The 25,873-nt window shown below is 51.3% G+C and overlaps 1 protein-coding gene across 2 annotated transcripts in view; it reads right to left on the bottom strand.

The window, feature by feature from the left end:
• Foxp4 (forkhead box P4) overlaps window positions 1–25,873 on the bottom strand; it is a 54,298-nt gene that overhangs the window by 25,826 nt on the left and 2,599 nt on the right. For both annotated transcript variants that reach the window (XM_052745561.1, XM_052745560.1), the window contains exon 2: window positions 9,006–9,246. In XM_052745561.1, coding sequence (XP_052601521.1) covers window positions 9,006–9,230 — 225 coding nt within the window. In that variant the 5' untranslated portion in view covers window positions 9,231–9,246. The remainder of the gene's footprint in view (window positions 1–9,005; window positions 9,247–25,873) is intronic.

Consider the following 25,873-nt stretch of genomic DNA (forward strand, 5'->3'; position numbering starts at 1 on the left):
GAGTCCACTAGACCTAAGGCTGAACTCAGCAGGAAAAATGAGCATGAGCCAGCGGGTAATGGGAGACTCCATATCAGTGAGGCATGTTCACATGCAGTGCTGAGGGTCAGGCCTAGACTTTGCCTAACTCCGGAAACCCACCTTCTTGTCTGTCTCGGGAAACTTTCTGGCAAAACTGGAATTCAGTCCCATCCACAGTTGTTGATATTTATGTGAGCTTCCGTGATCAGCTCAGACCACTAAGCTCGCAGGGCAAGTACCTTTAGCCCCTGGGCCACCTTATTGGTCCTGTGTTGATCATTAATGTGCTGAGGACAGGTTGGATTTAGGTGAAGGGGGGCCCAGAAGGTGTCCAGGAGTGTGGCCTTCACCCACCCCCTCCCTGAGTCTCAAATCTGAGAAGCAACTTAGGAAAGGCTGTCAGCTCCAGGCCCAGGACAATTTAGTCACTGACCTATTGTCCCAGGAGCCACTGCCAAGTTCAAGGAGGAACTCTTTACTGCCTGAGCTCTCTAGTTTAGTGGGCTGATATGACCACCAAACACACAGGCCAAACCTGACACAGCTAAGCCTTATGCTGAGGACAGCAAGTTACGCAAAACACGGCCAAGGGAGACCTGAGGAGACACTTCACTGCAGAAGCGGCTCATTCTTCCCAGGGAGAGTATTCAAGGCTGAAAAAGAGATGCAAAGGCCCTAGGTAGAAAAAGCAAAACATGCTTATATCATGAACTATACACAGGCCAGCCAGGTGGTACATGCTTTTAATTCCAGTACCTGAAAGCAGAGATAGAGATAGGAGGATCTGGAGTTTGAGACCAGTCTGGGCTACACAGCAAGATCTCTCTAGATGTACTCTCTCTGTGTGTCTGTCTCTCTTTCTCTCCTTCCCCCTTAACCAAATGTCAGGCTGAGGCTGAATTCTACAGACAGACATGGACTCAGTAAATAAAGACAGTTTTTTTTTTTTTGGCTTCTTCTATATGTGTATGTACATGTTCCTATGTGTGCTAACACACACACACACACACACACACACACACACACACGCACGCACGCACGCACACACGCACGCACGCGCATGCGCCTGTATGTGGAGACCACACCAGTAAAGATTCAACAATGGAATTCTCCTCAAAAGCTCTCCCTTTGTTTTTTGAGATGAGGGTTTTTCCTAAGTCTGCCAATTTGGCTAAGGTAGCTGGCCAAACTACCGTCTCTGCCTTTCCAGCACTGAGAGTCTAGGCTTTTTAAATGGGCACCGGGGGCTAGAACTCAGGTCTTAATAATGCTTGCATGCCAAGCACTTTACTTGACTGAGTCATGGCCCTACTCCGTTTTGTTTTTGTCTTTTAATATTTTTTTCTTTTAATGTGTATGGTCTTGTTTGTTTGTTTTTGCCCATTACCACATCCATTCTGGTGCCACAGAGGCCGGAAGAGGGCATCGGATTACAGACAGTTGTGAGTCACCATGTGGGTTCTGGGAATCAAACCCTAGTCCGCTAGGAGAACAGTCAGTGCTCTTAAACCACTGAGCCATCTCAATGGCGTCATCTATTTCTGTTCTGTGCTATCTAACCCCTGCTAGTAAACAGCAGGTGTCTAATACGTGTTCCTTAAATACTCACCCATCCCTCAAAACTTTCAGACAGATCAAAGGAGGGGATGGCAGGGAGAAGGGGTCAGAGGCCTGAGGTCAGTGGCAACCACCATAGACCAAACTAGCCTAGGGAGACACAGGTTCTAGACCAGTAAGGGTTTTTCCTCCAGTGAAGAGGCATAAAAATGAAATTACACAGAGAAGGGGGGCAAGGAGTGGGTGGTGGGGAGATTATAAAACTCCCAAAGTGATTCTACTTTTCTTCCCTTGGATCTTTTTTTTTTTTTTTTAAAGAAAGCTTTTTGGAAAAGGCTGTAAATTTTTTTTACACCAACCTCGTAAAAATGACATCGGCACATTCTCAAATTAGAACCATTAACATGAAAACCAGGAAAGCACAGACACAGACAGGCCTCCCGGGTGGGAGACATCCCCAGGACAGTGCAGATTCAGGGTCCCTGCAGACGGTTGGTTCCCGCTTCTCGAGAGGTTGGCCTCAGCAGGTGCAGACCAGCCATGGGCCAGTGGCAGAGAAAGGACTTTGTCCCTGGACAGCTCCTGCGTCCTGCCTTGCAGGTGCCAGCACAGGTGGGCTTCCCAGCAGCTTGACTCCCAGTGACAGCCAAAGCCAGCTTGGCATGGTTCTGGGAGAGGCAGGGCTGGGGTCCAGTGTCTGAGGGGATGGCATCTAGGCATCGACAAGGAGTGAAAGTGCAGAGGTGGACGGCATGGCTCACAGTCTGGTCCTCTGTCTGAGCTGTAGAATTCTCCAGAAGTGGGTCTACTCCACACTGCCTGGCCCCAGCCACTTCTTCAGGGGCTGGATTTAGACTAGAAACCGGAAGATACCTTGCCCAGGGATCCTACTAGGGCATTTCAGAGCAACCCCAGCTCACACTGTAGGTTCCAGGGGAGCCCACGGGTGACTGGAATTCAACCCTCTCCACTTCAACCCTCATCCTAAGCCCTTTGCCCTCAGAAGAAACAGACTACCCCTGCCCCGCACTGTTCTCCTCAGTGGGGACTAATCCTGGCTTCTGTGGAAAGGAGGTAACAGCAGGGAACCAGAGCAGAGAAGCTCTGTATGGGTCTCCTGGAGGAAAGCCAGGGGTCCTTCCCCCAGGCTCGGGGCCCCTTCTTTTCTCCGAAAGGGGCTACCTCTTGGCACATAGGATGGCCTTTGGCTTACTAATTCAGGAAGTGGCGGGCAGCCATGCCCGCATCCCCTCAGTCCCCACCACTTCTCACCCACCTCTCCCCATCTACTTCTTCTGTGCTGAGGTACAGTTCTGAACCGCTCCCCACCCGCGTGGTTTTCCTCTGCACATCCCAGTTCCCCTGGGGAGGGACTCCATCTCCAGACGGACAAAGAGAAGTTAGTTACAGGATCAAAGCGGACACAGAGGAATCCAGGGCGTGAGGCTGGAGGACTGAAGATACGGGCCTGACCAGCAGGAAGGCTTCAGACAACTGTTGGCAGCCTGTGGGCGGCGGGGCGGGGCTGATCCCCTCTGGAAGCTCCCTTTCCACCCAGTCCTCCTAAGTAGCCTGGCAGAAGAGGGCCAGATGGAGGAAAAGCTCTTTCCATTCTTCCTCTCCCCTCCCCCCAGCTCCCTGACTCCCCACCCCCCATCTCTTTGGAGGGGGTGAGTTAAAAGCCCATTACTGGGCTCAGCCCCCCAACCCTTTTGAATCTCCTCACAGGATGTGACGGGGTGGGATTTGGCCCGGTTGCCATGGCAACTGCAGTGGGAGTTCCCAGACGCTAGGCAACCCTCTGGTGACCCTCTCTGACCTGTCACCCCTGCAACCCAAGGACAATGGGAACGCTGGCTCTGGGGGCCCAGGACGCCTTTCAGCTCAGTGGCCATTGGTTTGGCCTACCCCCACTCTGCCAGTTCAGCCCTCCTGGCCCCAAGTCCAGCTGTCTGCCAGCAAACCAGACCAGTCCCTAAGACCTTCCAAAATCAGGGCAGGGGCACACCTCTCACGGCCCAAGCCCAGTGGGTATTTGTGGGTCCCCACAGCATTTTCAGTAGCAGAGGCAAAATAAGCCTCAACTGTGCCTTGCTCAGGCTGACCTCCAACTCAATATGGTAGCAGAAGATGACCTTGAACTTCGGGTGTTCCGGTCTCCACCTTTCAAGTACTGACGGTACAGGCCTGTGAGTGACGTCATGCCCAGTTTATACAGCCGCTGGGGCTCGAACCCAGGGCATTACACGTGTAGGGCAAGCACTCTACCAACTGAGCTACATCATCACGGCCTAGAGTTTCTGAAAGGTCTGTGGTCCTCCCACACCACCTTTACAGGATAGTCTCCACAGAGAGCGTGGCTGTGGAAGACGTGGGAAAGCCCCAGGGAGATAATGGAGCCTGCTTCTCCAGTGGCTCTGTTAGTAATAACGGCTCTGGGAAATACTGAAATGGGGTAGCCAGCAAGGGACTCTGCAGCCAGAACTGGCCTGGCAGCTAAGCTGGGTCGCCCCCTCACCTCTGTTTAAACAAGGTCCCAGCCTGCTGTTGCATGGAAACAGAGCACCAGCTCTTGTTCCGAAGTGACGTGGCTGGCCTCTTCAGCACTGTTTGCTCCAGCCTAAAGTCCTGTCAGCCGCCTGGCTTCTGACTCGCCCTGTCTGGCTGTCTCTCAACTCATTACTCCTAAAGGCCAGGACTGCATTTCCAGGACTTGTTTACCAAAGAGACAGGGACCCACAGACAAAGGGACTGGGGCTGGGAGACCCTAGGAGGGCAGGACAGACTGTCAAGACTTCTGCCTCCAGCAAGCACGGGGCGGTCCTTAGAGTCCTCCCAGCCTTCCTTTTGTTTTCACACAGGGATTCATGTAGGCTAGCCTCTTACTCTGTGGACCTAAGGATGACCTTGAATTTCCCCACGGCCTTCCTCCTGCACCTAAGTACTGAAGTGCTACCATGCTCAGCGGGGATGCCTCTGTGTGTGTGTGTTCACAAGTGTGTGCCAGTGTGCCAACTTTGGGATGTTCTCAATTGTTTTGCCACATTACTTTAAAAAATTTTATTCATCCATTCTTCAAGGATTACAGACATGTATACAATGTATTTTAATTGTATCGACCCCTAGCCCCGCCCCCGCCCCCCATTCCCATCTTATTTTTAGACACAGTGTTTCTCACTGAACACGGCTGGGGCTTACAGTTTCAAGGAGACTAGCTGGCCAGCCACTCCTGGGATTCCTGTCTCCCCGTCAACCCCAACACACTATGCTGGGATTATAGGGTTGTTCTACCACACCCAACTCTGACGTGGGTGCTAGGGATCCAAACTCGGACTCTCACGCTTTCCAGCAAGCACTCTCCACTCAGCCATCTCCAGGGTCCCAGGGCTGCTTATGTCTGAGACAGGGTCTCACCAAGTAGCCCAGACTGTTCTTAAACTTGAGACCTTCTTGCCTCAGCTTCCTGAGTGCTGGGATTATAGGAATGTGCTACTATACTTGGCTTTAACTTGACTTTTTTCCCCTCTATTTTCTTAAATTATTATTGTTAGTGTGTGTGTACACTTGTGCAGGGCCTGGGCCCGGCTGCCACAGTGCAAGTGTGTGGACAACTTTCAACAACTGTTCGTTTTCTTCTTCTGCCATGGGTTCTGGGCATGAGTTCGGCAAGTGCTTTTACCCGGTGACCCATGTCTCATGGGTCCTGCTTTTCTTTCTTGTTTTAAGAGACCCCTTTAGCCAGGCAGGAGGTATTCTCACTCACTTGAGTACTCACACATGCATTTAGCACCTACTGTGTGTGAGAAGTTCTTCCTCCCACATCTCCCAGGTCACTGTTGCTGTAGTGGGAGCGACAAGGAGAGAGAGAGAGAGAGAGAGAGAGAGAGAGAGAGAGAGAGAGAGAGAGAGAGAGAGGGCTGAGCCCTGAATGAGGCACCTGGAGGCTGTCAATGCTGCCTCTGGCTGTCTCATCAGTGAAGTGGCCTTTCTCCCCAGGGATGCTGAGGCAATTTGATGACATTTAATGTCACAGTGAATCCAAAGGCTGTCTTCTACAGACTTCCTGCTTAGGGCTGAAAGGCAGGTGGAACCAACAGCTAACTTCCCTTCCTTGATCTTGCTTCCCCCGCCAATAATAACACCTACTTTTAGGGGACCAAGAGTTGCTGAATGTTCTCTCCCAAAGCCTCAGTTCATCTGTTGGAAATGGAAGAATGACCCACAGACTATGTTTCACTTTAACTGAAAATTTTATCATTTTAATTTTGTAGTGTTATTTTCAAGGTTTGGAGCCAACGAAACCTTTTCTTAAATCTCACATATTTTCCTTGGGCCTGGGCACTTCGCCCACGGTGAGTCCAGATGGATAAAACGGCCATCCCAGATTATTTGTGAAGCCGATACAGGATTTTCCAGGACTTTGGGATGGTCCCCAAAACAAACAGGAGCGACTGGAACGTGGACTTGAGATGGTAAGTCATGGCCCGGGTACAGGGCAGAGCCCAGAAATTTGATCAGTACAGACGGTTCCGTCTCTCCCGCCCAAACATCTCCCCAGTTACCCAGAGGCCTGTGTTTATGCCTCATGGCAAGCTTTCTATTTTCCTTTTGAAAATTACATTTTGTTTATTTATTTTGTGGGTATGTATGTGTGTACACAAGCCACAGGGCATGTGTGGGGGTCAGGAGACAACTTGCTGGAGTCAGGTGTTTCCTTCTACTTCGTGGGTCCTAAGGATCGAACTTAGGTTGTCAGGTTTGGCGGCAAGCCTCTGAGCCATTTTGCTGGCCCCAAGGTTTTTTGTTTTTGTTCTTTGTTTAAGTTTCCAGTTTAGACAGCTCCTCCAACCCTCTGCCACATTTGAAATTTTGCATAGTTCTCTTTGCAAAGAGATGCAGGAGGGTCCAAAACTGCGTGGCCTTGGAAAGGTTCTAGGGGTACATGTTTTTTAAGATTTATTTTAAATTATGTATATGTAAGTGTGTGTCTGTGCATATATGCACACGAATACAGGTGCCTACAGAGGCCAGATGAGGGAACTGAATCCCCAAACCGGCACTGCAGATGTTTGAGCTCCCACATGGGTGCTGTGAATCAAACCTGAGTCCTCTGCAAGAGCCCATGTTTAGTTATATTTTGATAAAAAAAAAAAAATAGGATTCTGTCTCAGCAGAAAGCACAGACTCAGTGGGTCTCTTCCCCCAGAGTCTGCTTAAGATGGATGATGTGACATTGCCCACCAGCATCCAAAGATCATATCCCTGAAGATCTGAGTTCGATCCCTGGGTCCCACATGATAGGAGAACTGACTCTCCAAAGCTCCATGCATGCACTGTGGCATGTGAACACCACACACACACACACACACACACACACACACACACACACACACACAATATAAAAAATAAGATGCTAGGTGTGGTGGCTTACTCCTTTAATCTTAGCATAGAAAGGCAGGCAGATCTCTGAGTTCCAGGGCAGCCTGGTCTATACAGCAAGCTCCAGGCCAGCAATGGCTAATAGTGAGACCCTGTCTCAAAACAAAACAAACAAACAAAACAAAAAAACCCCACAAATATGGAGAGTGACTAAGAAGGTCCCCTAAATCCATCTCTGCTCTCTGTACACAGGAGCACACACACGCAAACAACACACACAGAAACTGTTAACTCCCCTATTTTTCACACCTACTTGAACAAGTGTGAGGAGTGTCACACCCAGCTGCTTCGCATCCTAACAATCAGTATGTTAGTGGCAAAGTCGTGCCCTGTGGCTGCTAAGGTGCTGCCTGGGACTCAGGACAGGTTCCTTCGGTCCCTGTTTGAAAGGACCGATCACCTGAAGCATTGGTGAGCTGCTTCAGGTGCAACCCTGGAGCCTTGGGTGTTAAGAGGGTGTGATGTGAGGTAGGGAGAAGCCTGGGTGACATCGATGTCTGGAGGAGCAGGAAGGCCCTGGCTGCACAGGTGAGGATGGTATGGAGCACCCAGGGTCCTCCCTAAGGGCCAGGCCACCAGCAACAGTTTAAGAGGCAAAGTCAAACAAGAAGACTTCCAAGGCCAGGGCTGGCTGGGCTGGTTCTTCTGAATCCTTCAAGCATTATCTCCTCCACCCTAACCCTTGGGTGGGGCTGAGACCTGCTCATTCATAAACTAACTAGGTTCTTCACCTAGTGCCCCTGGGTCTTCAGAGAGGCCAGATTAAAAGAGGAAAGGGAACACAGACTGGGTTCCTAGTGTGAGCCTTTAAAATACAAACCTGGGGGGCTGGAGAGATGGCTCAGAGGTTAAGAGCACTAGCTGCTCTTCCAGAGGTCCTGAGTTCAATTCCCAGCAACCACATGGTGGTTCACAACCATCTATAATGAGATCTGGTGCCCTCTTCTGGCCTGCAGGCATGCTTCCAGACAGAACACTATATATAATAAATAAATAAATCTTCCTTAAAAAAAAAATTAAAAAAAAGTACAAACCTGGGCTGGAGAGATGGCTTAGCAGTTAAGAATATTTGCTGTTCATCCAGAGGACCTGAGTTCGATTCCCAGCACCTGTATCCGGTGGCTCATAATCATCTATAATTCCAGCTACACAGTATCTGATGCTTGGGGCCTTTGCAGGCACCTGAACTCAAGCACATACTGTGTGCAGAATGAAGATATACACACAATTCAAAAATATAAAAATATAAAAATAAGATAGGTGGTGGTGGCACCAGAGGCAGGCAGATCTCTGTGAGTTCCAGGCCAGTCTGGTCTACAAAGCAAGTTCCAGGACGACTGTTACATAGAAAAACCCTGTCTTGAAAAAAACGTGTGTGTGTGTGTGTGTGTGTGTGTGTGTGTGTGTGTGTGTGTGTGTGTATGAGAGAGAGAGAGAGAGAGAGAGAGAGAGAGAGAGAGAGAGAGAGAGAGAGAGAGAGAGAGAGAGAGAGAGAGACTGAGATTCTCCTCCCTCCCTGGGCCTCTTTCCACACTCTTTGGCCACTGGTGCCTGTAAGTTTAACCTCTTCACAGCTCAGATCAGAGACTTAGGCAGCCTTGGTTCACAGCACAAATAAAAACACCCCTGTGTGCACAGCAACACTCCCAAACCTGTTAATATAGCCAGTTTCCCAGCCACGTGCCTGTAAGAGCCAAGACACCCACAGACTCAAAACAGACTTTCAAAGCCTGCCGCCCAGGCGGCTGTCGGCCCTTATGGCTTTGCTGGGACTATTTCAAACTTCATAAACTTGGGCCCACAGTACCACTCGGAGCTCCCCAAGCTCAGGCCAGCCACCAGAGCAGCAGACACACAGGGAAGCCCCTGGAGGCTGGCCCTTCTCACTATCTAAAAGACAGGGTGCTAGACAGGACAGAGCGGCGATGGATGCCCCGGTGGCCCAGAGGGTGTGGGATAAAGGCCCGAGGAGGCCGGCCGGCTCCTACCTGTTGCTGCTGGAAGTGCAGAAGCTCGGTGGAGCTCATCTCGCCATTGCAGTCCGCTCCGCCGCCGGCGGCGGCCTCCCTGCCCGAGCCGTCCCTACCCGCAGCCGGAGCCGCGCCTGCCGTTCCGGCCCCACTGCCACCATCAGCCTGCCCAGAGAGGCTGCCCACGCCGTTCTGACCAGACGGAGCCGACCTGATTGTCTCCGATGCAGATTCCACCATCATGTCGCTCTCTCGGGACCTGGAGAAGAGACATGGGGGAGGGGCTGAGGCTCAAGGATAGATTGCCAGGGCACGTCCTACCTGGGGCTACAACTGAAAGCTGCCCCCACCCATCACCCACCTCACCAAACCCCGTCCTAGGGCGGTCCCTTCCTCAATTTCCCAGAAGCTCCTCCTGAGACCCTCTCAATGTCACCCCTTCCTCAGGGTTAAGGGGTAGCTACATAAAGCAGCTGAGGCCCCTACCCTGCAGCCTCCCATTTCCTTCTTCCAGTGAGAGCAGACGGGGAGGGTAGGAGATGAGCCCTCACCTCTCCCCTCGGGGTCCTAAACCTGTTTTGGTATCTCCTTTCAGCTGGGACCTACCAAATTTCTTCCCTGCCACCAGCAATGTCCCTTGCCTTTGTTTCCATATAGATGTGGGAGTTCCCTGAGGGCAGAGGGTGCTTCCCAGGACACAGAGGGCCCTAATCAACACAGGAAACTAGCTGCCCTAAGCCCTTAGCATCTATGGAAGGCATCCTGGGCCCACTATCCACCTTCAATTCTTAGGTCCTCAAAGTAACTCTTATTTATTACTACCCACAGCCCAAGAGTCCTCCTCCGAACAGTGAGATCTGTATTTAACACCCATTTCACTGATGGGAAAACAGAGGCTGGGAGTATATAGGCTTAGGTAAAGGCTTAGCATGTTGGAGGCCCTAGGTCCAAGCCCTAGCAAGCCTCACCCCCCAAATAGGGCAGTTAGTGTAATTCAAGGCTAGAGTGTGTGCTCAGCATGTGAGGCTTCGGTTCCCATTCCCAACACTAGATAAACTGAGGCAAGAAAGAAGGAAAAAAAAACCTGTCACATCTATAATCTGTTTGGGAGGCTGTGGTAGGAGGAGTTCCAGGCCAGCCTGAGCTACCTGAGAACCTGCCTCACAAACAAAAAGATGGAAAGATGGCTCAGAGGTTAAGAGCACTAGCTGTTAGTTCCCAGCACCCAAATAGGAGTGCTCACAACTCCAGCTTCAGGGGATCAGACACCCTCTCCTGGCCACCACAGACACCCACCCACCCACCCACACAAAAAGTAAATCTGAAAAAAAACAAAAACCCAAAATCAAGTCTTTTTTAAAAATATATTTCTTTTTTTTGTTGTTTTTCAAGACAGGGTTTCTCTGTGTAGCTTTGCGCCTTTCCTGGAACTCGCTTGGTAGACCAGGCTGGCCTCGAACTCACAGAGATCCGCCTGCCTCTGCCTCCTGAGTGCTGGGATTAAAGGCGTGCGCCACCACCGCCCGGCTTAAAAATATATTTCTTTATTTTATGTGTATGTGTATTTTGCCTGCATGTATGTCTATGCAGCACATACATGAAGAATCCTGAAGGAGGAGGCATCAGATCCCCTGGAACTGGAGTTACAGACAATTGGTAGTCACCATGTGGGTGCTGGGAATCGAACCCACGACTCTGTTCTATGGAAGAACCACCAGTGCTCTTAACCACTGAACCATCATCTCTCCAGTCCCAAAGTCAGGTACCTTATCCAAAGCATGAGGGTCAAGGCCCAAATGCCTCCTCCTTAAACCTGGTCACATGGAGTGGCTATAACCTCTCCAGAGACTGGGACAGTGAACAGCAGGGAGCGCAAGGGGTGAGGAGTTCCTTTCTCCAGGTGTAGAACATCCCACCAGCCTGACACACACTTCAGAAGGGGGACGTTTAGCATAAAATGCTATTCTGAAACCAGGAGGTGTAGTGCATGCCTTTGACCCCAGGGGCATGCCTGTAATCCTGGGACTCTGAAGCAGAGGGATCACAAGTTCAAGACTCTGCCTCGAGCCCCCAGCACTCACTAGCATGTGCACACGTGGACACACACACAACAAGCTCTTCTCAAATCTAGACTCTATATTACCCAATGAACAATCACCCTAAAGGGAACAGTTGGTACCCACCACAGACTGTTGTTTAACATATGTCTCAGACTCCCTAAACCTCCGTTTCCTTGTCTGTCAAAAGCATTTCATCCCAGCCTCTTGGAGACCTTTATAGACAATGAAGGCACCTGCCCAAGTAAGCCCTCATCAGCCCATTCCCCATGCGCCCTAACCGTGAGGGCAGAGGTGATGAGGTTCAGAGAGGCTAATGATTTGTCTGATGTCACACAGAGATCAAGCCTCTTGAACACCCAGTAAGGACTGGAGAGGCCAGTCAGATAACCACATGTCCTTCTCGTCCTTCTCGGCCAATAGGATGAGGCCCTTCAGGTAACAGATTAGGGAACTGTAGGAGGCGGCTGAATTACTTACTCTTCCCAGGGTGAGGCTCCCAGCAGCAGCCTCCTCCCATTCCTACTTTTAAGTCTTCCCTTCTCTCCCCGGGCCACTTGTTCAGTCTTTATCCCTGCTGAAAGCAGGGTGGGAGGTGTGTAAGGGAATGGCGCAGAGGGGTCACACCACCACTCTGGAGGCCTTCTCAGTTTTCGACTCTGGACTGTGCTGAGAGGAGCTAGAGCAGGGGTAGAGTGTGGAGGTGACGGTTTGGAATTGATTGAGCACCCCGTCCCAAGCCCGTAATAGCCATGTCAGCCCCAGGGCTAGTAGCTACCAAATGATGGATGGGTGGGCTCTGGCCTCCACCCACCACAGCACAGGGCTTCGGCCCCCTCCCCTGAAGCCACCCACCCCGAAAACTACAGGAGTAACTTCCCCCACTCAGGCCTGGGCCTCAGTTGGGGGTGAGGAAGTGGGGAGACAGCAGGAGCCCACTGCCTGTTCCCCTCACTTTCCCTTTCCTCTAATTCCAGCCCTGCTGGGTAGAGAGCAGCTTCCAGCTCAGAATCCCAGACGCGCTGCTCTGAGATCTGAAAACTCCTGGGCCCCAGGGGACAAAGACGAGCCTCGGGGGTGTGAGCGCAGGAGAAAGCAAGGAGAATCTGGCAGCTCTTTCTCCCAGGGAAGGGAAAGTGGTCCCCTTCCAACATTCACAGGAGCACAGCAAAGTTGTAGCTCTGACAGCAAGTTTGGAAAAGGGGGAGTGAAAGGAAGGAGGATGCCAACGAAGGTGTCCCTTCCTTTCCCATCCTTTCGGGGAGGAGGGGGAGGAGGAGGGGTATAGCGATACCAAGTGAACAACATAATTGTGGCAATGTGCCATGTAATAATAGCTATTCAAGGGCCGATCATCCATATTGAACAAGCCTCTCATTTGCATGCTTGAGATTATATGCATTTGAAAAGTCATTTCCACAGGGTGTATGAATAGCAGCCATTCCCTTATGGAGTGTGCTCTGGCCCCTCCTGGGGCCCTTGCCCACTGACACACACCCATATACCTCCTTCCAGGTTCCCGCCCACCCACCAACACTAGCCCCTCAAACCCGCATGGCAGGAACTTCCAGGCCCTCTAGGAATCCTCACCTTTGCCCTGGCACACCTGCCTTCCAAGACCAAGCACAGCAACAGCCAACAGCCTCCAGCCTCCCGACTCCTACCCACCTCTCAGAAGTGTTGTAATGGGATGGGGAGTTCCCTGTACTGTGGGTGAGCAGGCGCTAATGTCTGGGGCTCAGCCAGCTAGAGGCTGGGTGGGGTGGGGTGTTGGGAGTGCGCCGTTATCAGTGCCTAGTAAGTAGGAGGGGGCTGGAGCAAATCACTGGTGTGCCTTTTGACTCTGGCTAGGAGAGAGGCCAGCCTAGGCTCTGTCGCAAACCAACCACGAGCCCTGCGCCTTCTTACATCTCAGGAACTCAGTTTTCCCTTCTCTCTATAGGAAAGCAGTTTCAGGACCCCCTGGGAGGTGGGGGCCGGCTCCCGAGCCTAGCTGGTGGATGTGAAGCCACAGCATTTGGGTGTTGCTGGGAGCCACCAGGAGGCCATTAGAGTCACAGCTTAGTCCCTTATCCCAAAGGCTCCACCCAACATGGACCACAGCTGCCTGCTCTGGGCAGGCCTTCATTCCTAGACTCCTGTCTTACTGACTTCACATATTCCTGTCCTCTCTGTGTACAGTCACCCCTTTCTGCAGCAGGGAAGGACACAAGCGGAGACTAGACCACTTCGTCAGAGTTGTGTGGCTCTGGGCCCGTCACTGGCCACTCTTCATATCATAACCCCTTCAGACTTGGTGTGTGCTCCTCAGCACTCAGGAAGGGTAGGCAGGGGGATCAGGTTTTCAAGGCCAGCCTCGGCTAGCAGCCAGCAGGCCCCTGCTTTTCCCTACCCCAAAAAGCCACTAAGGAATGGGCACCAAACATTTTCGAATTTCCCTAAGAATTGCTAAGACTAGGGCTTCTCACCTCAGCCAGCATTCCCAGACCACTCCCCCACCACATGTCGTGGGTAGTGGAGGATCATTTACAGGGTGTGTGTGTGTGTGTGTGTGTGTGTGTGTGTGTGTGTTAGGGGCGGGGCGGGGGGTGGTGATCCAGGATGTGGAGGGCTACATGTGGGTAGATCCTAGTCTCCCATACTCCGGATTCCCTTGGTAGAGTCTGAGCACTAGGGAGCCATGGTAAGGCCCGGGCTCCAGCAGGCGTCCTCGGAAGGAAGGCAGGTCAAACCCACAGTCACCTCTTTGGGGAACTCCGTGGCCATCTGAGGGCTCCCACTTTCCCTGAGGCTTTTGCCTTTACGAAGCACCCCAGCGGGAGCGAAGGCAGCAACGCCTTCTCGGAACCAGCCAGGGTCCGCCCCGTCCCCTCCCTGCCGGAAGTGACGAGTGGCACCTAGCTAGGGGCCAAAGGGGCCCTCCAGGCCTGGGGTGCCTTTGGGAGTCGGAGAAAGACACCAGAGCCCTACACGTGGACAAACCTTTTGTGCCTTTTCGCGGGCCCATATGGCGTGGGGAGTATTAATTACCGTCGCGTTTTAATTAACAGTCGCTTAATCTGAGCTGTAACATTTGCCACGACACCCCGCGCCTCGCCGCGAACCCGCGCCGCCCGCCCTGCCAACTCATCAATTAATTTTTATTGACGTTTTCTTCCCCCAAACAGGCACAATACCAGGGTTTTCCAATTAACACCTCCGCGATCTCTAATTAGTGCAATTAACAGACTGATGGATGCCCGGAGTTTACCCGCGAGGGAGGGGGTTGTGGGGGGGAGACCGAGGAGCTCGCGCGCGTCCCGCGTTCCCGGGAGCAGCGGCGCAGCAGCAGGAGAGGAGACAGATGGGGGCGTGGCCATGGGTCACCTGTACCCGGAGTCCTGGTGGCCCCTGAAGCAGAACGTGGCCCTGGTGAGAGTCTGGCACTTAGGGCTAGAAAACTGGTATCTAGCTGCAGCCCTGTCGGTCACAAACTTGCTGAAAGACTTGGAGCAAATAAGTGGATGTTGTATACTTAAAACTCCAAAGAAAGCCGAGGAAGCCGATTGCAGTAAGAGACAGAACGTCCTAAAGCACAATACCATGGAGAGGAAAGAGCCCAGGGATGAACCAAAACCTTAGCGTGCTTGTACTGGGCTCCATCCCAGAGTTGCCCGGTGCAGCTGACCTGCTTGTCGGAGGCAGTAGGGCTCCGAGAATGAGAGAAAGCTTCAGTTAAGAGCTAGCTTTCCCATGGTCCAAACTAGTTAGTTAGTTGATGGACCTCTGAGGCCATGCATTCATTCAACAGGCACTTAGGGTTCAATTAACCCCAAAACAGATCTAGCCACAGAGCCCGAAGGGTAGTTCTTTCTAGGAGGTATGCAAAGACTCCCCCAAGGCGATTGGTAGAGGTGAAGGCCCCACTCATGTTTTCTTCTGAGTATCTGTCCCTGAAAAGGTGGCCACTTGTGGGGTTCTCTCTCCCTCCACAGCTAGCCGGTCAGGAGTATGTTGTACCAGCAACAATCCTTCCCCATTCATAGTTTCAGAAAGTATTTGGGCAGCACCAGTGTGACTGGCTGGGAACGCAGAGAACAGGCTTTGGCATGCCATTCTAGAGCTCGCCTTCCCGTGAGGGGAGACAAATGATAAAGTCATATAAATAGCACCTCTCAGATGAGATGAATTCTATCCAATGTGAGGAGAAGGAATAAATGGGACTCTAATTTTTAAAAATATAGTACTTTTATTAATTCTTGAGAATTTCATACATGCACACCGTGTCTTTTGATCATACGAAACTCCTGCCCACACTCAGGGCTCTGCCTTAAATGGAGTCTGGATTGGGGAAGGCCTCTTTTGCTAAAACGAGTTAGCTGTGAAGGATGAATGGGCTCGGCCAGGCAGACTATAGCCTGAATGTCCCCCTTCCCCCAAAAAAACCACACACCACACACACACATGCAAAGGCCTTCATTTACCAAAAGAGAGCCTATTGGGTTCAGACGTCTCTAGGACTAAAGGTCTTTGGAATAGTGACATTTCCTAGATCACATAGAAAGACATACATGAATATGCATGGAATACAGTATGGAGCCCACTTTTTTGCCTATTCCTTTCTTTCTGGCTATCCTGCTAACAAGTTTTTTCAAGGCCATCAACCTTGGTCCTACAGTCAGCTGAGTGCACCTCTCAAGTCGAGGACCCAGAGACTCAACGCATCTCTGACCTTCACTGGCTGCCGGGAATAGGGAGAGCTCTGCAAGCAGTCACTCACTCGCCCCCACTGCTAAACCTCTCCTGGCATGATCCATGGCATGAAACAGTGAGGTCACCAGCCTTAACCGCGGTGTCCAGATCTCTAATATGGGGCTGATACCAATAAGTCATCCTTTCCTCCAAGGATGCTTCGGAATCAAATAAGACACAGTGCATGAGTGAGGCGGCCAGGGAAGAGCAGTTCCTGGGGCTCCCAAAGGCCTAGCTGCAGCTCCTCTCTGGAGTTTAAAAGTTCACCTGACCCCTTCCAGCCTTCTGTTCAGCTTCTGAGGAAAGTTAAGGTAGGACCCACAAGCTAGAGAGCCTCTAAGGGCTGAGGATCCAGCTCAGTGGTATATAGCATTCGCCCACCATGAGCAAGGCCCTGATTTTCACCCCAGGCAACAAACACCCTCTCCCCAAGTTCCTGTCATGGAACTTGGGGACTTTCCCATCTGTGGATCAGGGGCTGGCACCTCAGCTTCCCTACACACCTGTGCCTGAGTGCCAAGGCGAAGATCCTCCATAAATGGCATGTGGCACCTTAAGAGCTACCCGCCCCCAAATCTAGGGACCATGCAAGTCCTCTTAGCACAAAACTTCAGGGCTAGAGAGGCTTCAGACAAGTAGCAGGGCAAGGATGGACCCATTTCAAAGGGTCACCTGGCCCACACAGCCCTTGACTGGGAATCTGTCCTGGGCTACCTTTGAAGGAGGGGTTTTCTCCCAAGTTTCAAAATTTTTTATTTTCTAATTCTAAAAGCAAAGGACATATTCTGGAGGGAGATGTATAGCTGGGTGTGGTGGTACATGCCTATAATCACAGAACAGGCTGAGCTAGGAGGAAAGAGTTTCAGGCTAGCCTGAGCTACACAGCTAGATCGTGTCCTTAAAAAAAAACCATGCCAGCGGTGGTGGCACACGCCTTTAATCCCAGCACTCAGGAGGTAGATGTAGACAGAGACAGCCTGGGCTACACAGAGAAATCCTGTCTTGAAAAACCAAAAAACCCACACCAACCAGGTCTGGCATCCTAAGCCTGTAGTCCTAGCACTTAGTAGTAGGCAGAGGCAAGAGGGTCACTGGAAATTTGGGTCAGCCTGGTCTACACAACACGTTCAGAGTCTGACACATGGGCTGTTACCTGTCTTCACTTAGGAGAACAGGACACTCCACATTTTGCTTAGAAGGTACAGTTACTTCTTCATCTGCATTGCTTTTCATTTTGGTTTCGTTTTTTTTTTCTGAGACACGATCTTACCAGATAGGCCAGGATGGTCTGGAACTCCCACAATCCCCCTGACTCTCCCGGTGCTGGGGTCACAAAGCCACTGCCAGGCTTTAGAGTCACCTTTTTTTTTTAGGTCCTTATGGACCTCAAACTGGCAATTTTGCTGAGGATGACCTTGAACTCTTGACTCTCCTGCTTCCACCTCCCAAGTGCTCAGACTACAGGCATGTGCCATCACTGTTCGGCTCTGGAACTGTGTATCTTTAAAGCTCTTGATCTCATTGGTGTCCACTGATTGGTACCTGTTTGACCTTTCCTCCTGAAGGCTCACAAGGGCCATTTCCCTCCACTCCGAGACAGTCTCCACATAAGGAAGCCAACAGTGAGCCCCTGCGGCATGCACGAGCTCCTGGTAGAGAGGTGCAGAGTGGGCCTTTGTCCTGCAACTGGTACTGGGTACATGTGGTGGGAATCTTGGCAAAGAGAGGTGAAAAAACACAGCCCCGGCTTTTGGTGGAGTGAAAAGGATGATAGGCAAACAAAGGCACCCAAGGATCTTCCCGACGAAGGGGCCTTAAAAACAAACCATCCCTACTTCTTCCTCTCGGTCAGTTAAATCGGACTCTGGGTGGTGGGGTGCAGGCATGGCACCTCACACAGCTTTCTCCAGGATGCTGAACTACAGACAAGGCCAGGGTGCAGAAACTGCCCCCCCACACCCCCGCCACTCTGCAAATGTTATGTTGGGCACTGAAAGGGTGGGTGCCCAGCGGGGGCGTGGTACTCTGGAAAGGCCCCCTGCAGGCGGCTTCGCGCTAGGTCACAGGCAGCAAAGGGCCTCCAAAGCATCATTTGCCGATGTGTTTCATTCTGAGTGTGTCTCTCTCTCTTCATGGTACTGGAGACTGAGCCTAAGTCCTCATGTACGCCAGGCAAGGGCTTTACCACTGAGCTAAGATATTAACCCTTCAAAAAAACCTTTTTTTCCCTTAAAGTGTCAGGCAGGGCTTCCCTAAGGGACCCAAGGCTGGCCTTGAACTCACTCTGTAACCTAGACAGGCCTTAAATGTGCCTCAGCCTCCTGAGCAGCTGGGATTACAGGTTCAGGCCTCAAACACTTCCTAGTCACAGCCAATCCACTCAGAGTCCCTGGCTGCCTCCACCATAGCCTGGCCCTCTTCTCTCCTCCACACTCCTGTGGCTCACTTTGAAAGAGGAACCAGTTTAAAGATGAGAAATAACTTGACAAGGTCACCTGGTCCCAGACCCTTCCCAGCATCCCACCCCAGCGGTGCCAAACCCACGGACCTGAGACACTCTTCACTGCCACTCTCTCCATTGCCCCTTTTACGACGAGGACCAGGACGTCACAATACCTCCACCAGGCCTGGCAAGGGAGCCTCATTCAACGCTCTCCCCCTATTACCATGACCAAAAGGAAGGATTACCAGACAGGGACGAGAGAGACAGAGAGAGAACCAAAGAGCCCACTCCATCTCATTAAGAAAGTAAACATAAGAGCCATCTAAGTGTCTAATTAAGCTTCTAATTAGTCCCTGCTTGTTACTAATGCAAATTAGATTACTCCGCTTAACTACAGCATGTCCACAACACCCTTGTTAATTGCGGCCTTTTGAAATTAAATTACTCCCTAATTAGCATATCAAAGCCATTGATTTGGAGCTGGGAAAGAAGAGGGCAAGAGGAGCCTAATGCCAAGTTTGGTTAATCAGACACAGCTAATTAAATAGTGACGTCTTACGTGGGGGGCCTGCCGGTTCAGGGGTAGGGGCTACCCATTCAGGGCCCAAATGACCATCTGGAGCCTGTCTGGAGCCTGGTTCTGGTGGTGCCCTTGGCACCAGAGGCTCCTGTAGGCTTGTGGCAGACCACCTGGTCTGGCACTCCATGGCCCTTGACCCAGGCCTGGCCCCTGTCTCCCCAGAAGATTTCTAGGCATGGCAATCAGGGACATCTTAGGCACCAATTCAGGGATATCTAATACATAACAACATGCAAATAGGCAAAGACTGAGTGAATGTTCCTGCACCTCTCTGTTCCTGCATCCAAGTTGGTTTCAGAAAGTGCCTCATTTTCCCTAGGCCTCAATGGGCCAGAACCCGATTGTGATCCCATTCTTAGGGAACCTCCCTGTCAATTAATTGATAACAGGAGGCATCAAATCATTCTCTTGAGGATGTGAGATTCTGATGAAGGGAAATCTCATCGCTGGGGATCGGGTGGTAGGTGGTAGGCAATGATTCCTCTAATCAGGCTTCTGACCAAACAAGATGAACACAAGGAGGGTAAGTTTTGAGTGGGAGCAGGTAACGGGTGATGGCTTCTGCAGAGGGCCTGACCTGGACGGGGATGGGCCCCTTGGCACTTGCACAGCCTCTGGAAACATGAGGCCTTGAAATTCACTTCACGGGGAAAGGGGGAACCGACCAGCTAGGATTGGAGCTTAATGGCATTTGGTTTAACCCCAGAAACCACCAAAACCAGCAAGAACTGCCCACCAATGTCGATTCTTAGCAGCAGCATGGGAATGGGGACTGGGTTTGGGCAAGAGTGTTCTTACAGGTCTTCTCTTTGGAGTCTTTTGAGGCAGCTCCCCCCCCCCCATCCCCCATTCTCCTTAAAGAATACTGGGATCATGCAAGTCAGGCAGTGGAGGTGCACACCTTCAACCCCAGCAGAGATCTCTGTGAGTTCAAAGACAGAGTTCCAGGAAAGCCAGGCCTATACAGAGAAACCCTGTCTCAAAAAAACAAAACAACAACAAAACAAACAAACAAAAAAACCAAACCTAGGACCAAGCAAATGTCCATGTGAAAAGAAAATATGTAAACCAGATTTAATTTCTATAATCCCAGAAATTTTAAGACAGAGTCAGGAGAATATATATGAACTTAAGGCCAGCCCCAGCTACATAGTTAAGACCTTGTTTCAAAAGGAAGGGAGGGAGGGAGGGAGGGAGGGAGGGAGGGAGGGAAAGAAAGAGACAGGGAGGGAGGGAGGAAAGGAAGGAAGATGGGGGAAGGGAGGGAAGGAAAGAGACAGGGAGGGAGGGAGGGAGGGTAGGAGAGAAGGAAGAAGGGAGGGAAGGAAGGAAGGAAGAGAGGGAGGGAGGGAAGGAAGGAAGGATGGATGGATAAAGAAAAGAAAGATCCGGAGTTGGAGAGATGGCTTGGTGGTTAAGAGCACTGGCCTCTCTTCCAGAGGATCCTGTGGGAGTCAGGCACACATGTGGTGCACAGACATACATGCAGGCAAAGCACCCACACACATAAAAGAAAAAGAAAGGAAAGATGCTAGGTAATATGCTCTCAGTAGCTAAGATGGCCACTACTGAGGCCAGGGAAAAGTAACTGTCCCCCAGCCTCAGTGTGTCCTCAACTGCACACAAATGTGGGCTGTGCTTGATTGCTCAAAGGAAGCCCAAGTGGGATATCTATGTGACATCTACCACGGGTTGAACTGTGTGGCAGTCAACGAAAAGCAGGGGTGAAGTCAGTCAACATGCGATGTCACCCTCACCCTAGAAAAGCAGGGGTGAAGCCAGTCAACATGCGATGTCACCCCCCCACCCCCGAAATAAGCATTTCAGGAGACAAGTTCCCTAAGAGTGATTCCATCTCCGTCAGACCTCCGCCCTGGGCCCCCTGGTCCTTGTCAAAGGAGAGTAATAATCACACCTTGGGAATCACCAGGATGTGGGTTAGGGTAGGATGAAGCTATAAGCCAATGGTTCTCAACCTTCCTGATGCTGCGACCCTTCAACACAAGCAACACATGCTGTGTTGACCCCAACCATAAAATTACTTCATAACTGTATTTTTACTACTGTTAAATTAATCATAATGTAAATATCAGCTATGCAGCTCCTATGGGGTCTCGACCTACAGGTTGAGAACTGCTGCTGTTCTTTGCCGCATGATTCTTTGCTGGGAGGTATCTTACAGAGCCTTCCCCATGCCATCTTTCATTCAAGGGATGGAGCCAGGACTTCCACATGCTTTTGAATGACATTAAGAGCTGGTTCCTGAAGACACTTATCCTGGCTCTCAGGAAGCTGCGGTGGGGGGCGGGGGTCCATACCTGTGCCCTCTGCCCTACTGATAAATCATCTGCCAAGGGCAGCAGCTTCTAAATAACTCCTAAAAATGATGAAACAGTGTAGTTGGCATTTTCTTTGGGCCACCAACCAGCTCCCAAATAAAGACAGGGAGACTTATTAATTATGAATGCTCGGCCTGGGCTTAGGCTTCCCCACTCGCTCTTATAACTGATTTTAACCTGTTTCTCTTCATCTACGCTTTGCCGCTGGGCTTTTTACCTTTCTTTCATTCTGTATGTCCTATGTTCCAGCTTCCTCTGTGTCTGTCTGTCTGGCCTTGGCATCTCTTCTTTCTTCTTCCACACCGTCCCAACTAAAACACCCAGCTCCGCCCCTCCCTGCTACTTCCTGTCAACAGTTGCTAACCCCGCCTCTCTGAGCCCAGTTAATTTTATTTAATTAATGAAAATGCAACACTTCTTTACATAGTTAAACAAATGCAGCATAAACAAATGCAACACATCTTTGCCTAGTTAAGCAAATATTCCACAACAGAGCAGGACAGCAGGAGGGAAGGGCCAGTGAGCCGCTCAGCAGGTAAAGGTGCATGCCACCAAGCCTGATCACCTAAGTTGGATTCCCAGAATCCATGCGGTAGGAGAGAACCGACCCCCAAAAGCTGTCCTCGGACTTCTACATGTTTTGTCATGGCACGTGTTCATGTGTGCACACACAAAATGTTAAAAAAAAAATTGTGAGAGACACCTACCTTGATCCTTCTGTGTGTCTCTCTTTCCCTCTCAAGATGTAGTTGTTCCAACCCCTCCCAAGTTCCAGCCCGGGGAGCACACAGGTCAGGGGCAGAGGCAACCCCTGAAGGGTGAGGTTTTGTTTATTTAAGGGGAAACCAAATAGAGAGAGGTAGACTCCCTGAAAAGGCGAGGCCAGCCAGTGCCCAGCTGGAGGCATGCATCCACGCCAAACCGGGCAAAGGGGCTCACAGCAGCACTTTGATTTTAGAAAATATGTGAAATTAAAAGCAGAAAGAAAGAGTTTGGGGGAAGGGTGAGGCTGTCCTGGTAAGTGGGGGAGGGGGGGGCAGAAACACATAAGGGCCAAGCTGCAGCCCGCCTCGCGGAGCTCTCTCTCCCAACGAGATTCAATTAATTGATAACAAGAAGCATCAAATTAATTTCTAGAGGATGTGAGATTCTGATGAAGGGAAATCTCGTCGATGGGGATCAGGCAAGAGGAGGTGGGCAGCACCCCTTTTAATCAGGCTCTGGCTGTCTAATTGGTAGAGACGAGGCTTGCATGAGTCACAGGGTCCCTTGCCCTCAGTTCCACAGCACCCCCTTCAGGAAGCCCCTTCAGAGGCAGCAGGTCAGGAACATGCTGTTGGGACAGACTGTGGCCATCGTCATCTGAAGAAAGAGTCAGCGGTCATTCACTGACAGCACTTTAGGAAACCTGATACTCACAGAGAACAGCATGTCAAAGGCCAGACAGTGAGTTAGGACATCGGTGGCAGTGCCTTACAGAGACCCCACAGTGTACCCGGAGGACCCAGAGAGTCATCCCCGAGCACAGGGGGCATAACACCGAGGGACCCTCTATAGCAAAACACAGATCATGACATCTGAGCCCACGCAACTGGTTCAAGCCTCCCAGGCAGAGGTGGTTGGAAGTCTGGGCTCTGGTGGGTTAGGTCTCAAAGCCACGATTGCTTTCCTAGGCTCAGGTCTCAGTTGTCTGTGACCTTCCATCAAGGGGTAAGGATATTGATGCTCTTGCGACTCAGGGAAGATGCCAGGGGGGCCATTCGGAGCTTTCCATCGACATTGTGCGCCAACTAGGAAGAAGGGGAGGTAGCATGTGGCCACTGGCGGAAACCCAGGAGAGATTCTCCCAAGGGACCATAGGTAAGACCCTCAACACAGCCTACTGCTCTGAGTGCCACCAGCCCCTGCCTCTACTCCCCTAGCACGCCCAGCAGCTGCCCCTCACTAGACCGTGGGCACATCTTGATGTTTCATTACTTTCCTCAAATTCTCTCTGGCAGGGCATTTTCCTTCCTCCACACAGGAATTCCTGCAGAAAAGAAGGAAGTCACTCTTTGGGGGTGACTTCTTTAGACTTGGGGCCACTAGAAATGTGGACTCCTAGAAATGCAGGCCAGAATTGCGTCCGAGGAGCCAGCTTTGGTTCGGCAGGATTGAGGAACCCAGAACTCAGCCCTCCTCACCTGCCCTCTCGCCTCCATTTTCCCCTCTCACGGGGGTGGGGTAGGGGTAAGGCAAGACTCTGCCTCAGCACATGTTCCCTGTGAGAACCCCAGCCAGCCTCTCTTGTCCCCAGCACCCACCTCAAAGATCCACATTCCCTTTCTTACTCCATTTTGCATTTTCTGAGTTGCAAGAGAGCCCCCTCTTATTTCCTTCTCTGGGTCCTGCCAATGTGTCTGCTGCACACAGTAGGCACAGGGGTTTGTGGAATGGACATCCTGGAACACATATCTCTATTCCCCAAATCCTGTCCGTCCTCAAGTCTGGCAGCCATCACCTTTCCCTCTCTCTTCCTGCCAGTCAGAATTCTGAGGCATGCCATGCTCCACAACTGACAGATAGATAGATAGACAGACAGATAGGTTTGGGTCACTTCTGCCCCCCTCCCTACTTCAAACAAATGACATTCTTAATTCTGCCTACTGTCCTACTATGAGGAAATCCGCCATTTGCTCCCCCTGCCCATTTACACGGTAGTGACTGGGGTCAGATGCCATCAGAACCAACTCCAGTGGGAAAGCAAACACCCTTTACCTCCATCCGGCACCACCCATGCAGCCCAGCCATCCTGAGGCAGTGGTGCAGAGGAAGGGCCCCAGGAGATGAGGAGACACCTGGGGCTGGAGGCACAGGTTTCTGATGGGGCTGGGGAGACGATGCATGGCTTTATTGCAGGCAAGTGAACAAAAATGTGTGTGTATGTGTTTGTGTGTCCATCCATCTGTCCTGGAACTAAGGAGGGTGATACAACAAAGAAGTCTACATGCCCCCTCACTCTGTGGTTCTATGCAGAAGGTATCTTTTGTGGGGTGCTCTTGTTTTCCAGCCCACCAGTGTGCCCCAAGACTTCTGAGAGAGCATGCACAAAGTCAGAGGCCAAAGGCAGCAGGGTTCCCACTGAGACCCGGGATTGGTGTGATCAGTAGTAAGGAAAAGTGTTCATTTCCATAGAAAATTCCAGATGGTGGTGGGAAGGACAGACAACAACTTCAGGCTCCCTGCAGGAAAGGTTCTTGCTTCTCTGAGATGACCATTCAGTGGTAAGTCCCAAATTTGAGGCTTTCTGCCTGATGGATTCCTATAAGGACAGGAGGCTCCATGCACGAACACTAGGAATCTTCCTTTTGAAAAGAGGAGATGCTAGTCTTCCTGTAATTTTTTCTCCTCAGTCTTCTGGAGAATTCTGCTCATGTGTACTTGTCTCTACTACAACCTTAAGAAGGCCTAAAGGACAAGCCAGGGCAGGTGCAGGCAAGGGGTGAAGACCCCACTAGAGGCAAGCAGGACGTACAGCCCAGCCGACCAGGGAGAGGAGGCTGGGCCAGGCTGATGGAGCGTTCAGTCCTCCAGCCCTGCCCTTCTCCCTTGCCCAAAGCAGAGGCTCCAGTCCCTGGTTATTCTGGAGCCCAGCAATCTGGTCCCAGCTCCGAGCCCGGGCAGCAGTGAAAACCTCATACAAGTTGCCACTTCTCTCTGGCTTAATTTTCCAGCCTATAAAGTGAAGGTTTATACTCCAATATTTCCAGTGTTCGGCCCAGTAAGTGGCCTGGCAGTGCTGGTAAACCAGTTAAAGAGAAGAAAATGAAGAGTGCCACCATTGGAAGGCACTGTGATGGCCAGACACTTGCTGGGCTGTGAAACTTTACCTCCGACTCAACTCCCCAGCCGCCATTCCACCCTGGGCATTGTTGACCTACTTTACAACCTAAGAAAATTGAGGTTCCAGCAGCTTAATTAAGTTCCCTAGAGCCCTATCTCAAGCGCCAAGTTCTAAAGCCCTTTTCACTGACACACGTCCAGCCCTGGGGAGGCACGGGTTTGTATGCCTCGGGTTCTAGGGCTCCCGAACCACCTCAGAGGAAGCAGTTACTGGCCGATGGAGGCACAGAATCCTGGCAAAAATAGGCCCCTGGCCGCCTTGGGCCTGGGGAAGCTGAGATAGGACAGGAAAGGGGACGGGAGCAGAGAAACTGAGGAGCCCCTAGGATGGAAGGAAGTTGGCACTGTTTGGGCAATAATAAAAGCTTGGGCTCCAGTGCATTGCGTCTAGAGGGTGAAATCTTCCAAAAGTACCGTGGGCAGTGAAGGGTTAAAATGTAGGCAAGGAAGGATGGCTTCATGGGGAGATGCCTCTTCCCTCCTTCAGTCCTCTGAAACCAAACCCCTTCCACGCCACCCTACCAACCCATCACATCTGTCATCCATTGCAGTAAGCCGAAGTCCACGAGGCTCCGGAGAGCAGCCCAAGGATACCTACCCTAGGACCCAGCCTGGGATCTGCCCAGGCAAGGTAGGGGCTCGGCAAACATGGAGGAAATTATCAGATCAAAGAAAGCCACCCTCTTCCAGTCCTCCGGGAGCCCTTCCCTGCTAGGAAAAGGTGTGTTTGGAGTCAGGGCCCAGCAGGATATATGCACATTCCTGTCAGAAAGGTAGAGGAAAGGGGTGGGGATAGCTAGGAAGGAACAGGCGCAGGGCCTCCAGCAAGTTGGGCCTGGCCAGTCCTGCTCCCC

Source organism: Peromyscus californicus, unplaced genomic scaffold (assembly GCF_007827085.1).
Source record: "Peromyscus californicus insignis strain IS unplaced genomic scaffold, ASM782708v3 Scaffold_19__1_contigs__length_69161282, whole genome shotgun sequence".
Taxonomy (NCBI): Eukaryota; Metazoa; Chordata; class Mammalia; order Rodentia; family Cricetidae; genus Peromyscus; species Peromyscus californicus.